This window comes from Pseudopodoces humilis, chromosome 8, assembly GCF_049639895.1.
Source record: "Pseudopodoces humilis isolate 2021_Gansu_Grassland_sample_001 chromosome 8, ASM4963989v1, whole genome shotgun sequence".
NCBI classification, from domain to species: Eukaryota; Metazoa; Chordata; class Aves; order Passeriformes; family Paridae; genus Pseudopodoces; species Pseudopodoces humilis.
This window is the reverse complement of record NC_142207.1, coordinates 299,569-317,539: the sequence shown is the minus strand read 5'-3', so window position 1 is coordinate 317,539 and position 17,971 is coordinate 299,569. Positions and strand designations below refer to the sequence as shown.

The 17,971-nt window shown below is 40.7% G+C and overlaps 1 protein-coding gene across 11 annotated transcripts in view; it reads left to right on the top strand.

Annotated features, from left to right (window-relative positions):
- Window positions 1–17,971, top strand: part of PKP4 (plakophilin 4) — a 64,424-nt gene that overhangs the window by 29,755 nt on the left and 16,698 nt on the right. For 6 of the 11 annotated variants that reach the window (XM_088058714.1, XM_014249553.2, XM_088058716.1 and 3 more), the window contains 5 exons: window positions 7,173–7,285; window positions 11,166–11,200; window positions 15,317–15,448; window positions 15,601–15,791; window positions 16,580–17,135. In XM_088058714.1, the coding sequence (XP_087914840.1) occupies window positions 7,173–7,285; window positions 11,166–11,200; window positions 15,317–15,448; window positions 15,601–15,791; window positions 16,580–17,135 (1,027 nt within the window). The remainder of the gene's footprint in view (window positions 1–7,172; window positions 7,286–11,165; window positions 11,201–15,316; window positions 15,449–15,600; window positions 15,792–16,579; window positions 17,136–17,971) is intronic. The other 5 variants (XM_014249554.2, XM_088058715.1, XM_088058717.1 and 2 more) reach the window with 4 other exon arrangements.

Below are 17,971 nucleotides of genomic sequence, written 5' to 3'. Positions count from 1 at the left end.
CAGGGCTGGGGACACGGTGGGGTCGGGCACAGCTGGGACTCCGTGGGCTGGGAGGGCTTTTCCAGCCCCAGGGATTCTAATAGAAGAATTCCTTTTTGAATGCAGGAAAATCCTAAGACTAATTGTAATAAAGCTGAAACATATTTTCATATTTTTGTCTTTAAGTCAAATTGATGATGGATTTTGAGTATTTTGGTGTTTTGGGGGTTTTTTGTTGTTTTTGTTTGGTTGGTTTTTTGTTCGGTTATTTTGGGGGGAAGGGATTGTTTTCTGTGGGCTTCTTTTAGAAGAGGGTTGGGATTTTTTTCCCCTAAAACATGTATTTCACTTCTAAAACATTATGAGGCTTCCATACTATCATGGATAGAAGTATCTTACAGATTGCTGAAACAAGTTTTAAGTAAAAGTAAAACGTGTTTATATTTCTGAATCCTGGGGAGTTCTGAATCCTGCATAGAAGTTTAGTTGAATTCTGTAGGGAGTTTCTTATCCATGTCAAAAACTAAATTGAGTATTTTCATACTAAAATAACAACTTGTTAAAAATTGTAGGGGCAGCACGGTAGCAGTAACTTTTGTGGGGGTTGGAATGTGGAGCAGTTGCCAGCTGCTCCTTGTAGGTTTGTGGAATCACTGCCATTTTCCGTGTTCAAGCTGTACACTGCTGGATTTGGAATGAACTGCTGCTGAATTGACAAGATTAAATGGGATCATTTGGAATTGTGAATTTCATGCTTAGCACATTAGTTTTCAGTGTTTGGGCTGAGAAAAGGTCTTGCAGGAAAAGCCACTCATCAGTGCAGTTTTTCAAAGTAACTGGAATATACTGATTTTAATGCCTTTGCTAAGGCAGAAGCACTTGCAGCAGTGGCTGTTTTTTAGTTTGTTCTTTGGTCTAGCTGTTTGTGACACTTTGAGATGGGCAACTTTTCACCTTTTCTTTAGTAAATAGGGGACAGATTAAGAATGATTAGATATGCTTTCAGATGGATAATAATACATCTCTTAGGTTTCCCTAGGTGTTTTTCCAGAAGTGTTGCTTATTCAGGACTTCAGCAAAATCTTTTCCTTTTTTGTAAGTGTATTGAACTGTACTGTACAAATAGACAATGTGCACCTCAGTTTTTTCATTCATTATTGTTTAAGTACCATTTTTTTACATTATTTTTGAGATGTTTTTTTTAGGGCTTGGGAACAGGGAGCAAACCTCTATGTTTTTCAGATGGAAACAGAAGGAAGAATGCATTCTGCCTATTTTTTATTGCATGTTAAAGCATCTTTTTGAATGAGAACTATTGATATTAAAAGTCTTGGAGGTTTCTTTACAGTTCAGATGTGTAGTGCTGTATATTCAGTACTCTCTGTAGGCATGTCACTTCATGGAGATACCTGAAAAGAGACTTGCTAAATGCACTTCCAGTAACTGGGCACAAACTTTTCAGTCTCACTTTGAAATTCTGATTGGCATGCATCTAGTGATCAGTTAGGTGATAAATGTGTGGCAGTTCTGAATTGAAGGTAGTACTTTTTGTTGAATGGACTCCCAAGTTTGGCATCAGTGAAACAAAAATCCTGGTCAACATTTTGCTGAATGGCTGGAAGAACTGGGGTTTTCTTCCAACTCTCTTAGTATTGTGTTCAACTCTTGCCTATTTAATCCCAGAACTTTGAGGTTTAGAGTTTCTGGTGTTTACCAGCATTTTTAGCTACAGTGAATCAACTCTGACATGTCAACTTCCTAAAGGTCTTACTCTAGCACAAATTTAATGCCAATCCTGTCTCAGGTGAAACAGGTAGCTCATTTCCTTTATCAAAATTCTCTGTACTTCTTTATCCATATGATGACCTAGAAGTTAATTTTCCTTTCTCCTTTGGACTGTTAGTCTTCAGAAGAGAAACTCCTATTGAAAAAGAGCCTATGTGGACCTCTGGGTGCCTCTGACGTGTAGTTGGTTTGGATTATCAGTTTGTCTGCTCAGCAGTGACTGAGCCCTGGTGCCCAGCTGGAAGAGCAGTACCCTCAGCTCCAGCACTGACTTGAGCTGCCCAAGCATTGTCACAAAGCTTCCAGAGAGAATGTGTCAGAGGCAGTCTGGGAATGCCTCCATTCTTCTCTCCTGCTACTGGCAACAGTAAGCCTTCTATAAAATGCTAAAATTTTGATCTCTCATCAGCTAAAGCAGCACTAAACTGTTGTACCAGACCAGTGAACAATGCATGCTTAAAAGTATTAAGGGCTTTAATGGTCTGCTGCTGTTGAATACAGAGTAAGTGTGATCAGCCAGTAATTGTAGCTGTGTCATCTTACATCCTGTAATCTGCAATTCTCTCTACACTGTCCAATTTTTTTATCTTTTGTCTTCTATTTTGGAAGATACTGAGATACTAAAAGCATGCAAATGCAGTTGTGTGCGTGAGTAAACTTAATTTTTACAGAAAATATTAAGGTTGCTCTAATATGGTTAGTTAGAAGTACAGGTTTTTTCCGCAATAGATTCTGGTAGAGAATTTAAATATTGGGTCACTACAGTATGACATCTGTTTTGGAAAATTTGATATTCAGTGTGGGTTTAAGTTGTCAGTTGCTTGATCTAACTCTGAAATATGGCAGGTGGAAACAGAGAATTCTGCTTAGATGAGTGCAAGAGGTTAACGTGAAGGAAGGTATAAATCAACTTCTGTTTTGTTTGTCCTTTTCTATATTGTTTGTATCAGGAAAATATCCAAAATATAATAGCCTTTTCTGTAGCACTGTGTGAACTCTCACAGGTGATAGAAGTTGTGCAGCTTTACATTGTGGTTGCAGTTGAATAAAAAATAGTAAGCACAAAGCAAAAATATTTCTCAAATGCAGACTACACTTTCTTATATGAGTAACTTGAGCTATTGAAAGAGGCTCAGCTCAATTGTTCAGCAGACAATACTTTTGTGATAAGAATATATTTCATAGTTCAGCTTACAATTACCTTCATAATATTTCATAGACAGTGACATTTGGCACTTGAAGCAACTTAGCATATCCCAGTGTTACTGCAGCCAGGAGTACCAGGCCATCCTAGCCCAGTCTTCTGCCACAGCAGCCACTGAGAGCTGGTCAAGTCAAGAAGCTGCAAGAGATGCCTTTGTTTATTGGAGGCATTGTCTCCTCTGATGTCCAGCTGCCCAGTCTGGGTCTGGCTAGCCAGGCATGAACTGCTCAAAAGGAATCTGCCACTTCTCTTCACTGTGTGTGCAATTGCTGCTGATTTGTGCAGAGCTTTCGCTAGCCACATGGACCACTGTTGTTTAAAGTTGTCTGTGTTTTTCCAGAGGTGCTCAAATCACGACAGGACAGGAAGAAAGTAACTTTTATTTTTCAGTGTGGTGAATGTAGATTGCTCATTCTCGTCTATGTTACTGAGGGATAAAAGTTCCTCATTAACATAAATGAAAAAGGTGAATCTGCAACATGGTATCATGGCAGGATGCAGATAGAAGGCACAGAATTGCCCCTTAACCCTCTTTTATAATCCAATGCCTGCAAAAAGAGAATGGCAGTTTTCACAGTCAGTTGTGCAAACAGCATTCACATTACTTACTTGTTTTCAAATATTTGCTGGCAAGAGCCCAGCACAATGTGTTGGTGGTTGCTGTCCCTTGCCCTGAGCCATCAGCTTCTCTGAGACACTCAGCTTTCACATGGAAAGAGGATTCAGCTGCCAAGATGGGTGTAACAGGCCTTGCTGTCCCTTGGCACAGTGAAATGTCACCCATGCGAGGTTCCTGCTGGGCAGAGCTCGCCAAGGAAGAGCAGTTGGTCACCTGGTGTGAGCACAACACCAGCACAGGGTTTGGCCTCCTCCAGAAGGAGATGACACAGCTCTAAAATGTTCTGGGCTCTGCTTTTCACTCACGGCAGCCTGTCTGCCTGCAGTCAGCACAGCTGCTTTCCAAAGTAACTGCTTTCTTGCCCCATGTGTGTGTACTTCCTGATCCAGAGCAGGAATTGTGGTTAAAGCTGTCTTTTATTGTAGTTTCATATTAGGAATTATGGCCTGTGGGTTTGCAGTGGAATTTTAGCTTATGAACATAAAACCTGCAGTTTGATAAGGTGATTAAGTAGTTGCTGCTAAAGAGGTTTATAGAATTACAGGTTGTTTTTTTTCCCCTCAACGTATGTTGAATAATTTTGAATAAAAATAGTTCTGGCCAAGCCAGTGTAGTGTGTCTGTCTGAGGATTGGTTTCTCCTTTGGATGCAGTATGGCAGTGTGTTTTGTAATTTATGTCTGTGATTTTACTATGTGCTTGCCACATAAATCCTCTGCTCCAAATGCTAATAAGCTTATTAAGAGTTGCATTTGAATCCTGCAATGCCATTTTGTCAGTAGCCAGTGCTGTAGGAGTCGGTGAGTTCGTGCTCCGGGCAGCAGCTCTGTGCAGGGAGTATCCTGTTTGAGGAGTGAACTCTCCCACTGCTCCCAGAGAAGCTGGATAGAGAAACAAATTCCAATAGATTCCTGCCAGAACTAGTGTGCTGTCTGATAGATACACATTGTGGAGATATGTCCACTCAGAGTGGTATAAAATTTCATCATAAGGAAGCATAAGCTAGAAAGGTGATCAGTTAGAGTTGATAAGGACTTAGTTTTCTATAGTAATAATAATAATATGATTTAAGGTAAGAGAAGAAAGTTTTAAAGCAAGAGGTACTCCAGCTGTAAAAAAGATGATGGCTCTAAAACTATCCATCTTGTGTATTTTTGCAGGTATATAAGACGTATCACCTGCTACAGATGTCAAATTTAAGAAGGCGCGTACAAAAGTCAGCACTTATTGTTTCAAAGTTCATAAATTGCTGCTTCATTGGACTCACAGGCTGGGCATGCCAGAATGCACTCAGACTAGAAAAGAGAGCTGGATTTTTATTATTATTATTATTATTATTATTATTATTATTATTATTATTATTATTATTATTATGCTTGCACTTGCAAAAGCATATTAGATCTTCCTAAGCATCAGAGTGATTTAAAACTGGCAGATGAGTTGCAGGCCTCTTGCCCCTCTGCTGTTCAGTGCACTATGCAGTTTGTGGATTTCTGGTCAATGCCAAGACAGTGAGGAACAATGTAAACAGGCAGAGATGGTGTTGTTCCCAGCTCAGCAGTGCAAGTGTCTCTGAAGTGGTCAAACGAGGCTTGGTGTTTTTTTCTCCTATTTTTCCTTATCTCTGTTTTTTCGGATAGAATACAAGTGACTTTTGCTTTTCAATACAGTTTTAATAAATGAAGTTAATTTATTGCTTTATGCAATAATATACACTTATGTCATTCACCTCTTCTACTCTCAAGAAAACTAGAAGTATAGTTCTTGTTTTAACTGAATTTTTGTAGTGTGGGGCAAAAAATAGGGATTTTTATTTAAATGGGCAGTTTATTGAGATGTTATGCAGCAAGACATTTTCTAGAATAACGTGTTCATTAATGCCTCTATCTGTAATGAAAAGGGAAATTAATAGAGATTGGTTGAATAGAAGTAATTAATGGCTAGCATGTTTTATTTTATTTATCTAATTAAAATATCAGTAAATAACAATAGGTTCGGGTTGCCGGTTTGCATCCATTATATTGCTGTTTAAATACTGGTTTAATAGTAAGGAACAGGAAACATGTCCTGGATGCAAACCCACTTTTTCTGGGCAAAATTTGGGATGTTAGGATGTTTATTCAGTTTGGTTAGGGAGTTTTCAGAAATGTTTGGATGTGTCCAGAATCTCTCGTATCCTCTGGAAGGGCAGTCAGCTGCATGTGTGTGTGTGTGTGAGACATCCAGTTTGGTGGAGGGGTTCAGATCAGACCTTCAGAAGTCACTTTTTCAGTTTTGTCATCTAATCTAGTCATTTTGGGAGCAGGGTGACTGCTGTTTGCCTTGGGCCCCAGCTGCCAGCCTGATGGCATAGGTACTAATTAGCCTTCTCTTGGGGGATTCTTGGTATCATTGTGTTGTTGGTAGAAAAACCTTGACTTCTTAGAATAGTTTTCCCTATACTTACTCTGAGCCTCCTATTGTTAGTTCCAGACTCCTGGGGGCTGTGGAAGCTCTTGAGGCCCCTGCAGAGTGCTGGGACAGTGCTGGATGGAGCACCCTTCATTGTGCAAAGGGGCACAATCTGCAGGGAGTGGAGAGTGGCTGCTGCAAGGGAAGTGGTTCCCCCATTCCGTGATGTGGGGTGTGAAGGAGCAGTTTGCAGGAGCTGATGTCCCTGGCTCCATACAGCTGCTGGGCAGGGCCTTTACAAGAGGCACACTCGGGAGAAACCTCAGCAGTCAATTGAGCTTTCACATCAAATGAGAGCTCTGTGTTGCACCTGACCTCTATATGACTTGCTTGGTGCTTCATCTGATTACTAAATATTAGTGTTCATCCATTTTTATATGGTTTACTTAAACTTCAGAGTGTTTACTGTATCAGTTTGAAATAGAACCCTTTTCTCTGGTCAATAAAAGCTAACTGAGGAGAAAAACACCCTCGATATCCTTTGATGTGATGTAATCTGGATTTCAGAGTGCCATAGGAAATGGTTCCAGATTTCAGTAGGACCCATCCTGTGCAGCACTGGTATTTCCCATGTCACCCTTGCAGCGTTGTGTTCCAAAAGCCTCTTACAAAGACTGAAGAAGTTTGGTGCCCTTGACCAAGAAATATAAAAAAAGCTGAACTCAGAAAAGGTGAAATAGCACATATCTACACTCAGTTTGAAGTAATAAATCTTAAGGTTTCCAACTACAGTCAGAGTGTAGGATAGCTTAAGATTTGAAGGTTTATAATTGGAAAGGTTAGGATATGACATTTTCTGATTTCCTTGTTTATAGATTAAATTGAGGACTGATTTTATAGGGTTTGTTAGACTGATTTTGTTAGACTGTGGTAATGTAAGAAGACACAAAAATTTTAATTGTAGGAGAAATAAAACTCAAGAATGCTTAAACATGTTTTTCTTTCTGTAACAGGTGATAAATCAATATTTGCATGAATCACTGATTTAATGAACCATTAAATTTCCACTTTTATAGTTTATTCCCCTAAGGAAGAGTCAAAACACAACTGTGATGAATCAGTGATTGTTTCAGAGCTAATCCACACCCATTTTTTTAACATCAAGAATGCTTTTCTTTTTATTTTGAAATTTCAGGAGCTTCAATTTCAAAGACTTACCAGAGAACTGGAAGTGGAAAGGCAAATTGTGGCTAATCAGCTAGAGAGATGTAGGCTTGGAGCAGAGTCACCAAGTATCGCCAGCACAAGGTACAGGTCCTGATGACTTTATTTTCATTCGTCCCATAAATTAAAGGCTTTTTAGTGGTGCTTATGTCCTCTATACATATATTTTCACCAACAGCTATTCACCTCTATTAATATCTGAAGGATTAAAAAAATGCAGATTTGCTGTAAAGAGTTATGGGACAGTTTCAAGAGGCGTCTCTAACAATTACAGTGTATTCCTGACACTTTCTGAATTCCCACCTGGAGAATTAGTGGTTTCCAGGGTCTTCTGGAAACAGCCAGCAAGTCCCAGGACTACCTGGTTTTAGTGGCAGTGCTGGTTAATTTGTCTGGGGGGGGAACGTAGGATTGCTTCGGTTCCTGGTACAGGGTCTGGCAGAGTGGGTAGAAGAATCAGTTGTATTGGTGAATTCAAGAAGATAGCTGTTAGAAAAGTTGAAGACTGAAAATTACCTCATTTACTTAAAATATTTATGAAAATGTTTCCTTGCCTGTCTGAACAAGAAAAGCAAAATGCTGATTTTCCTGGTTTCCAGTTGCTTGTAAGGTGTAATACAAGTTTATGGAGTGTAGTACATGGCATTTGATTAGAGAAATCTCCCTATACTAATAAATTTAAAGTTACACAAAGTTTTCTATATACAGCATATAGTTGTAAATGCGCTGTTGACGTAGATATTTAAAATGGGAGCTAAAGGACAAGTAAAGAACACAATCAGTTTGTAGGGGTACTCAAATGTGGCTGGCAGCTCTGAGCAGCACGCCCAGCTCGCTGGGAGCAGCCCCTTGCTGCTGCTGCCTCACAGCACAGATGTACTCCAACGATGGAGGCGTAGCCACGGAGGGAACTGGGATACTACAAGAATATCTGTGAAGTACATACATTTTTAACACAATTATATTTTTAGCTTTTTACAGCTTTTCACCATTTTATAAATATTTAATAAATACTACTTAATTTTTTCATCTGTTGCCTTTTTTTTGATGACAACAGCAGTATAGCCAAGAAGGAAGGTAGGCGATCGAAATCACAGCTTTTCTCTCAAGTGGTGCTGTTTAAATCAGAAATACTTTTCACCTTATGGAGTACTTGCAGAGATGATAGGCTTAAACAGTTTCATGTCATGCAAAACCTGCAAAAGACACACTAGGAATTGACCTGTCCAGTCTAGGAGCTGAAGATCATAATTGTGTTCACATCATTTTTTTAAAAATAGCACACTGCTTAACAAAATCAGAAATATACGACTTCCCTAGATGTCAGTGTTGTTCCTGAAGGCTTGCTGTGCTGTGCACTGGTGCTGGCTGAGACCTGGCTGGGAACCTCCACAGCCCCTTGTGCCTTAGCAGAGCAGCCATGTCACTGAGAGGGATGCTGCCCCTGCTGAAACCTGGAAATTCAAAGCTGAGAAGTCTTTGAGAGCTGCCACATGAAAATGTAAAGCAGTGCTGGTGACCCTTAGCGTGTTTTGTCTCTAAATGACTTAATGCAAAACCTTTTCCATTTATCATATTTTTATTTTTTCCAGATTGGCAGCTGGTTCAGTTTTGTATCTAAAATAGTTTTGAACTAAAGCAGTGAAATGGCAAGGAAAAGGTGTGAAATTAAGAAAGGGGCAAAACCAAAAACCAAACAACAAAAAATCAAATTAATCAAAACCTAGAAAAAAACCCCCCAAAAACTAATCCAGAGCTTTAAAAATACAATTAAGGAAAAAAATCAAAAGGGTAAAAAAAAAAGAAAAGGCATAAATGGATTTCAGCACAGTTTGCATGCATGCTCCATCTCCAGTTAGCAAGTTTGTGTTACTGTCATATTTGTCTCTGTCTTCTCTAATTGAAAACTGTACATCATACCAAGCTGTTATGATATTTCTGATAGAGGAATACTTCTGCATGTCTACTCTACTAACCTGATTCTTTTTCAAGGATAGTAGTGGGCTAAATTCACATTTTCTAAAGTGCAGCTTGCCACATGTGGGCTCTCTTTGGATATATTACATGCTGCTGTTGGGAAGAGACAGCATTGTGACTAATTCCAGCAGCAGCTTGGCATGGGCACTGCAGTGTGTCACCACAGTGCCTTTTGAACACTGGGATGAAATGCACTGGACTTACTGCTCAGAGCTGACAGATTTGCTGTCTTCAAAACATTGCACCTGCTAGGTGACAATATCAGGTGATGACATTAGTAGGTGATGTATGCTGGACTTGTTCCAAAACCATTTCATAAGAGTTAAGTGCTTAACCAGCTGAAGCGCTGATGAAGCGAGCGGCTTTCTTCCTGTGACCCATGGTCAGAGCAGCCTTTTTTCATTCCTACATTCTGTGCCTGTAAAGGAAGTTGAAGTAGTCAGGTATGTTGGGCAGGGATGTGCTCTGGGTTATAGCCTTGTGTGTGTGGTGGTAAAGTGTGTGCTGCCATTGCCAGCAACGCTGAGCCATGCTGCCTCAGGGTAAGGAATTGAGTTTCCAAAAAGTCTGAGGAACAACAGAGCAAAAGGGCAAGAGTGGGAAACTTGGTATTCAGGTGTAGCATGAGAATTCTGGGGCCAGAGGTTGACTTTCAGACATGTGAAGTCTGCATTGGAATTCTCCTTTTACTTGAAGTCTCATGGTAACTCTAGTTTGTGCTAGCATGTGTCTTTAGCACGATTTAATAGAAATATTTTGTTTCCAAAAAGGCTCCTAAATGGTTGTTTTCATTTTTGAAAGTAAGTATCTCGTGCTGTTCATGTTGCTGAGCTGATTTTTTATAATCCGTAGCTGTGGTAGAAAGAAGTAAAATAATACTCCTTTAGAAATTGCTACATCTTACCCAAAATCCCAGTCTCAAGCTGATATTTAGACAAAATCAAATCTGATGGACTTGCCTGTTTTTCCTTTAAAGAGCTTTTTATTTGGAAAACAGCAGCTTATAACCACCGCAAAAAAATGTTGTACTATTCAAAGTTTGATATTTTAGATTTAAAGTGCGGAAATACATTTTTCCCATAAAAATATTTAGAGTGTCTAATGTTAATAAGACATGGATTATTTCTGCATTTGTCTGCAAAGGTGGTTGTGCATCAGTACTACTGTGAGCAAGGAAAGCACATGGCTCGGTGGAAGGACAAAAGGGTGAAGATAGTTTGATAAAAAATCAGTATTGGAAAAATGCAGAAGGTTGGGTTTTACACCTCCTTGGTCTGTGCAGTAACTGGCACTGAAGGCATCTCACTGACCTGGACTGTGGCACATCTGTCACCACCTCACTCTGAGTTGTAGCTGTCTGTCAACTGGTTTGACTTGTTCTGTACAAAAGATCAGGATTCTCTCTGGAAAGCTGGAAACTGAAAAAACAGTGAAAAAAAAAGAACAGATACAGACCTAGGATTTTTGAACTGCTTTACGTGTAGAAGGCAGATGCTCTCGAGTGGCAATCCCCAAAGCTCCTTTGCTGCACCCTGCCACGAGCAGTACTGCTGCTGTCTGAACAGGGCGTTTGGTGCCGGTGGTACACAGGTGTCTGTGGGCTGTGCACGCTGCTTGTGCTGGGCTGCTGCTGGCACACACTGGTGTGGGCTGTCACTGACAGCACAACACCTTAAACAGGAGCTGTGTGGCAAAGTCGTGCTTGCTCTCACCTGTCCTTGCTGTCACCTGTTGCAGGCGTGGCCTGGTGCTGTGATGTGCAGGAAGTTACAGTGAATAATTGCCACTGACTAAAAGAAAATTAAACTTGATAACCAGTCGTTTTGTTGTCAGGTGTAAAGCACTGCAGAGTGGTATTTACATGGACTATTGAAATTTTATCTGCTGGGCGGTTTTGTAAAGTTTTCTATGATTAATTAAAACTACAATAAAAAGTCCAAACTAACCACATGGTTCATCGGTGTGATAATTTTTTTTCTTTCTGCAGCTCTACTGAGAAGTCATTTTCCTGGAGATCCTCAGGTATTATCTTTTATGTACAATTTGCTTTAAGCCCAAGTAGATTTATTTTCTTGGTTTTCATTGCTTGTTTTGACACAAACAGAACATTTAGCAGCATTGCTACGTGTCTTTTCTGAAGTATGACATTAATGTTTTCTTTGTCACACATGGGACTCACGTGTGTTCCCTATGTTACTGTAAAAGGTGCTTGAGCTTACAGGTAGTTGCAAGTGCTTTTCTTGTATCTTTATGTGCTTTTGTATTTCTGTGTGTGCTGTGACTCTAACACAAGGCTTGTCATGTATTGGGTCTTTCTTGTGCTTAATTAAAATTTACTTGTGAGTCTTCTCTCTGGCAGGTAAGGAGTATGAAAAAATACTGCATGTTTTAAGCTTGAAAACTGTTTGGTTTTGGTTTTTTTCTTTTTACAGATGTTCTTACTTAACTGAGAAAATCTCTAATAAGTGAAGGTTTTTATGAGAGTGTTTTTTCTACTTTTTTATCTCGGGATAGCTTGAACTTTCTTTCCAAAAGAAACATTTTTCTTGTACTGCTACACCTGCTCCAACCAGGAGATATTGTGGGAGAGGGTAGGACTGTATCTGCAAGGTGGCATTCCCTGGTCTGTTGGAATAATCCCTCCTGCCCTTGGCAGACCAGAGCATGGAGCTCTGACAGGTTGTGTGCATCAGTTGATGTTGGACATTGTGGAGTCGCTCTCTGAACTCCATGGGCTCTGGAGTGATGGGTGCAGGACAGGCACAGCCAGGGGCTCCTGCACATCACTTGTGCTGTGTGTCCATGTGCTCCTGTCATGCTGGCCAAAAGTGGCCCAGTGCAATCCCAGTGCAGCTGGCATTGGAGCTGCATGAACCCCGTTCTGCGGAGCTTTCCCGTCCCACTCGTACAGGGGCCATCTGTCCTCAGAGCCGAGTGGCTGCTGCACAGGGACCCTGCCTGCTGCTGCTTCTTCAATCAAGCATATTCATAACTACCATAATCGGGATTACTTTATATGCCATTCCTGGGTTTTGTTTTATTTGGAGATTCAGCTCTTAAACTTGTGCATAATTGTATTTTCGTGGTTTCTGTTGCTGCGGCTGAGGTGAGGCACATGTCAGTTTTTTTCCTTTATTTTAAAGCCAATATTCTCAACAGCCTACTTGTACTGCCACTGAACTTTTGTTATTCCTGGTGGTGCTTTTCAGGTATTCTTTCAGCAGTGGTTTTAAACAGAAGTCAAATTTGTTTTTTCAAATAATCGAGAAACAAGTCTTACATATTTTTTCGGTGTGAATGTTGGTTTTGTTTGTTGGAGATTTTTTTAATCACATTGTTTCCCCTGGTTTTATGATGTCCCAATGACATTTCGCAAGTGGTATAGATTCCTTCTGAGAGCTCTCAATTGTTGTTTTATTATTTATTTCAGCCAGTTGCATTCCACTGCTTTATTTCCTCTTCTGATTTTCCTATAACTTACTCACTTTTCTCCTTGACCTTCTATCCTTTCCCTTTCCCTTCCCTTCCCTTCCCTCTTTCTTCTCTTTTTTCTTTCTCTCCTTATTTCTTTCTCCTTCTTTCATCCAGCTCATGTTTCTATTTTGTCCTTTGATTCTCCCCTCACATTTGTGTGTTTTTCTTTAGAAATCTCATGTGCACATCCCTGCTAAGCAGTCACTTGACATATGGCCAAAAATTCTGCTTCTATTTCAATGCTCTATGTGTTAATGCAAACCTAGATGTGTATTTCGCTCGTGTCTGTATTCAAAGTAGCCTTTCCTGAAGTACTTTCTCAGAAGTGAGCCTGTTGGAAAAAAAACCTATTTCTTGCTTAGAATTTCCTGATCTACATTTCATTTCCTGTTTACATTTATACTGTGATTGTGGCTTGCTTGTAGGTTTTATTACCCAATTCACCATAGATCTTTGTTTTGTAGAAGTGTCACTAGATGCTGCTTTATGAATTGTAATCTGAAAATACTGAAGTTAAAGATTGATAAAAGCACTGCCTTAAATCACCTTTTCTATGACTGTAGGTAGTGGTTTATGTCAAAAGCATCACTGGATGATAAGATGTGACTGTAGCTGTAATTGCTTTCTGCATCAGTAGAATTATACAGAATTTTTCAGATATAAAGTGATGTTGTTTTGCAGGTGCCTATAAATAGAATATTAGATCAGCCATTTATAAGAAGGCTATTCTTTTATTCAGGGCATTCCTCCTGTTTTATGGTAGTGGAGTCAGATAGACAACAATTCATTTTATTGTGCATTCTTGCCTTTGTTAAACAGTCTAAACAATCTTTATTTTTTAGCCCTGTGAAGGCTTTGGTGGGCAGTGTGTGATGGGAGCGAAGTTGGGCTCAAAGCTCTGTCCTGGGAACATCTGCACTCAACAGCACAATTGGACCTTATTCTTTCTCTATCTCTCCCCAGACTGATTGTCAGTTTGACATTGATTTAGTATCATGTAATATCCAGTAACTGAGATAATAGGGCCTTGTATTAGATAAACAAAAAGCTTGAACATTAAAGTATTGAAGCTGGATGTAATCCTAATGTAACGGCCAAGTCCTCCAAGTGTTTCATTCCAAAGAACATGGAACACCCACTGGTGGCTGTTACCATCTGGTGTTGAGCTGGTGTAACAGGCTGTGAAGTGAGTTCTTGCAGTGTTGGTTCTCTGGATCATTTCTAAGCATACTGATGTTTAAACTAATGGAAGTGTAGTAGCACTTCTTATTAAATCTTAATTAAATTTGGTCATAATATTCTAGTAAATCCTATTCTAGTAAATTAACTAGCGTCAAATTTTACAAGCTAGTTTTGACCGAAGAATTTACTACTGGTAAATAACTGCTGACAGACTAGGATTTCTAAGATTTATTGATTTTTTTAAAAATCTGACTAGTGTTCAAGCATTCTTCATAAATACCAATTGCTGAGTAATATTTTTGGTAGGCATGTTCCATTATGGCTCATTATGCAGGTAGTGAAACATCAGCATTTTGTGTCCAGCCACGGGTAAAAGCCAGAGCAGCAGGTATCTCTGCCCAGAGCCCCCAACTCCTGGAACAGAGTCCTCAGGGCTGGGCTGGTGCTCCTTGGCACATTCCCTTTGGGTTCACTCCAGGCCCATTCATGAATTTCTGCAGCAAGAATTTATATTTCAGGTGTTACCTTTAAACATAACCTCTGTTGCCTACTCTTCTTCCTCAGGGAGCTTTAGCTTGGATATTAGGGAAAACTCTTCATGGAAGGACTGTCCAGCCCTGGCACAGCTTCCCAGGACGGGGGTGGAGTCCCCATCCCTGGAGGGATTTAAAAGCTGTGTGGATGTGTCACTTTGGGATCATGGGTCAGTGGTGGCCTTGTGCTGGGGGAACCGCTGGGCTCAGGGGGCTTTTCTGACTTAAACCGTTTTGTGGTTCTGTACTGCATCTCTGCTGCCTGCATAACATGGTAACAGAATGCTTAATATTTCTCTTAAAATTATGTTGATTCTTTATCCTTATCTTCGTGCCTTTTTGCCAGACTCTTTAACTTTTCTTCCTTTCTTCATAGAAGCGTTGCTGTGCCTCCTTTGCCTTGCCTTACAACACTGTCATTTGCCTGTACAGTTCAGTTGACATTCTTGGAACTGAAGTTAGCTTAAGAGGCAAATATTTAGATAGTAGTTTACTAAGTAAAAAAAGTGTATAGAAATTTGCAGCAATTGCTGTTCATAGTACAGAAACAGGGATGAAATTCAGCTCACCCTTTAACATCTGGAGGTGTTGATTACAGGCCCTTAAGACAAGGGTAGCTGTCCACTGGGCACTGCAGCACACTTGCACAGTGTTTCTATTCCTCAGAGTGTACTAGGTAATCAATTAATTTTTCATTAAAATAGGTTGCAACTTATATTTGAAAAACTAGAATTGTAGAACTACATCGAAATTTTCAGGTAACAAAATTCTCAGAGGTATATATTAGCATTCTGTTTGTTGTGTTTGGGAGATGATGTCTATCTGCCAGTAAGCTGATTCAGCTTGGTGTAAGTCCTTCATTAGTATGTGTGAGAAAATGATCATTATTGAGTTTGCAGGAAACTTGCATATGAAACACTGGATTTATATAAATAATTTATTCTTTCAGATCCTCCGCCCACCAGTGTAAGCAAACCCCAGGTGTCAGAGGGTGTTCACACCAATGCCTATGATATTAGGACAGAAGCAGAGCAAGGGACTCTCTACTCACCAGAGCAGACATCTCTCCATGAAAGTGAGGGTCTGTTGTGTGCATTTTAAATATTAGAATATATTTCTGTATTGACAGTATAAAAATGTAATACAGTTATGAATGCAACGAATAACAAAATCATATAATTCTTGGTGAACTTGTTCGATGATTTAATTCTTATGCTGGCTTCATATCTACAGGGTCTGTAGGTAACTCCAGAAGTTCAACACAAATGAACTCTTACTCTGACAGTGGTTACCAGGAAATAAGCAGTTTCCATAACAGCCAAAACTTGAACAAGTCAGAGATCAGACAGCAGCATTCCCTTGGTGGACTCCCCGGCAACCATGTGGTGAGGAGCTCACGCGCCGAAGGGCAGACGTCAGCGCAGGTACTCTGACCAGTGCAGTGCACAGCTGCGGCTGTGCAGGGGCTCTGGGGACAGCAGCTGTACTGCTGGGCCCCCTTTGGATGGGCTGCAGTCAGGGTTACAAAATTAGTTCTTGTTTAACACTCGCTGGTTACAAAGTGGGAATGGCTTGCAGCAGAGACTGATTCGCTAGGATCAGCAGATGGGATCCGGGTCATTCACAGGAGCTGAAGTGAAGCAGCACTCCTGACTGCACAGAGCACTGCTATTATCATATCAAGAAAGTATCACTCACTCAAAATTCATTGTGAAATGGGGGAAAACCTTCCTGGAAGTGAGCCTGTATGTAAGCATAGCTCTTAAAGGAAGATGCTGCTTGTGTTCCTGTACATTCTATGGTTTCTAGCTTTTCCCTCCCTTTTCAGTAAATGGAATAATAGTAAGACAATAATTGTTAGGATATTTATGGATTATACCAGTACTCTTTATATTACTGTTCCTGAGTTTCCGGAGTCGTTGAGTAGTGAGGAAGGAAAGCATAGGTGAAGATTAACGTAGCAAGCCAAATGAGAATGAGAAACAGGTGATTTTTTGATGTTAAATTGTCATTTTATATATTAAGAAGCACTGGTTAGAAAAAAGTTACAGGGAAACTTGAAGGAATTAGGTTTAGGGTAAAAGCTACCCAGCTGCCTGTATATACCATTAAGTTGTGTGAGTTTCCTGCTGGCTTCTCCATCTTACTGGAGAACAATATCTACCGTGTGACCTAAATGATAAATCTCATAAATGTTTGTGATGTTCAACAGCCTTCAGCAAATACCAGTACGAACCGTGTGATGCGACGGGTCAGCTCGGTGCCATCCAGAGCACAGTCTCCCTCCTACGTGGTCAGCACCGGCGTGTCCCCGGCGCGGGGCTCGCTGCGGACGTCTCTGGGGAGCGGGTACGGCTCTCCCAGCGCTGCTGAGCAGAGATCCCTGCCTTCCCACGCCTACTCCTCCACCACCCTGCCCGTGCAGCGGGCGGGCTCCCCGTACGCCGTGCACAGACCCGCCTCGCCCTCGGCCGTGCGGCGCGTTGGCTCGCTCACCTCCCGGCAGGCAAACCCCGGCAGCGGCGCTGCCCAGTACCAGGCAGCAGGCAGAGTCGGCTCTCCTCTTGCCCTTCCTGATGTGCAAACCAGAGTGGGTTCTCCATCCCAAACTCAGCTGGGATCCTCTTCCCCAAAGCGCTCTGGCATGACGGCAGTTCCGCAGCACCTGGGGACGACGCTGCAGAGGCCGGTTCACGACGTGGAGCAGTATGGACAGCAGTACGATATCTATGAGAGGATGGTCCCCCCACGGCCAGATAGCCTCACAGGTGAGTAATGGGCACAGGCATGGCTAAGGCACAGCGCACACCACAGCTGTAGAAAACCCAGAATGCAGTCCTGCTGTTGTGGATGAAACCTTGTAGCGTTGGGGCACAATTGCCGTGGCAGTGTCACGTCAGTTGTAAATACTGACGTCGAACACTGTCAATCGCAAGTTCCTCGTGAATACTGACTTCATGATTACTCATTGCTGGCCATGCATTGAATTAAATCCTATGATTTAAGTTTCTAAATGAAATTCTAAGTCTTACAGAGGCATGTCAACATTTTCAGAGATAAAGTACATTTAAATGTGTGTGCAGGCTAAACATAAAGTAAAGCGTACTAGCCTGGAACTAATTTTATTAATTCTAGTCTAGTTCTTTCTTTAAAATGTGACATACATATACTTATAACTTATTACCACTGAATATTGGGGTTTTTTTCCATTAATATTTCTAGACTACCTCATACTTGAAGTTAAATATAGGATAACCATTTTAATACTAGCTTAAAATAGAGCCCTTAAAGGTAGAATCTATTCTTCTGAAAGGCAGTTCTTTTTAACATGCAGTTACTTTACATTTTAAGTTTTGTGTGGTACTCATTTTGTTCTGACCTTCATCTGAATGAGCACAGACAAGGTGATTTTCCAATTAGACCATGTGCCCTTTGGAACAGATGGCAATTTCTGGTTTTTCTTTTGAACCCTTATAGTGCAGGAAACTCCAAAATGCTCTCATCCCTCAGGAAAAGGTAAAATGTGTCTTCTCCCTCGCCTCTGTTTGCAAGACTTAATAATATGCCAGTTTGATAAGGGGTTGGGAATGAGCTTGATGGGAAG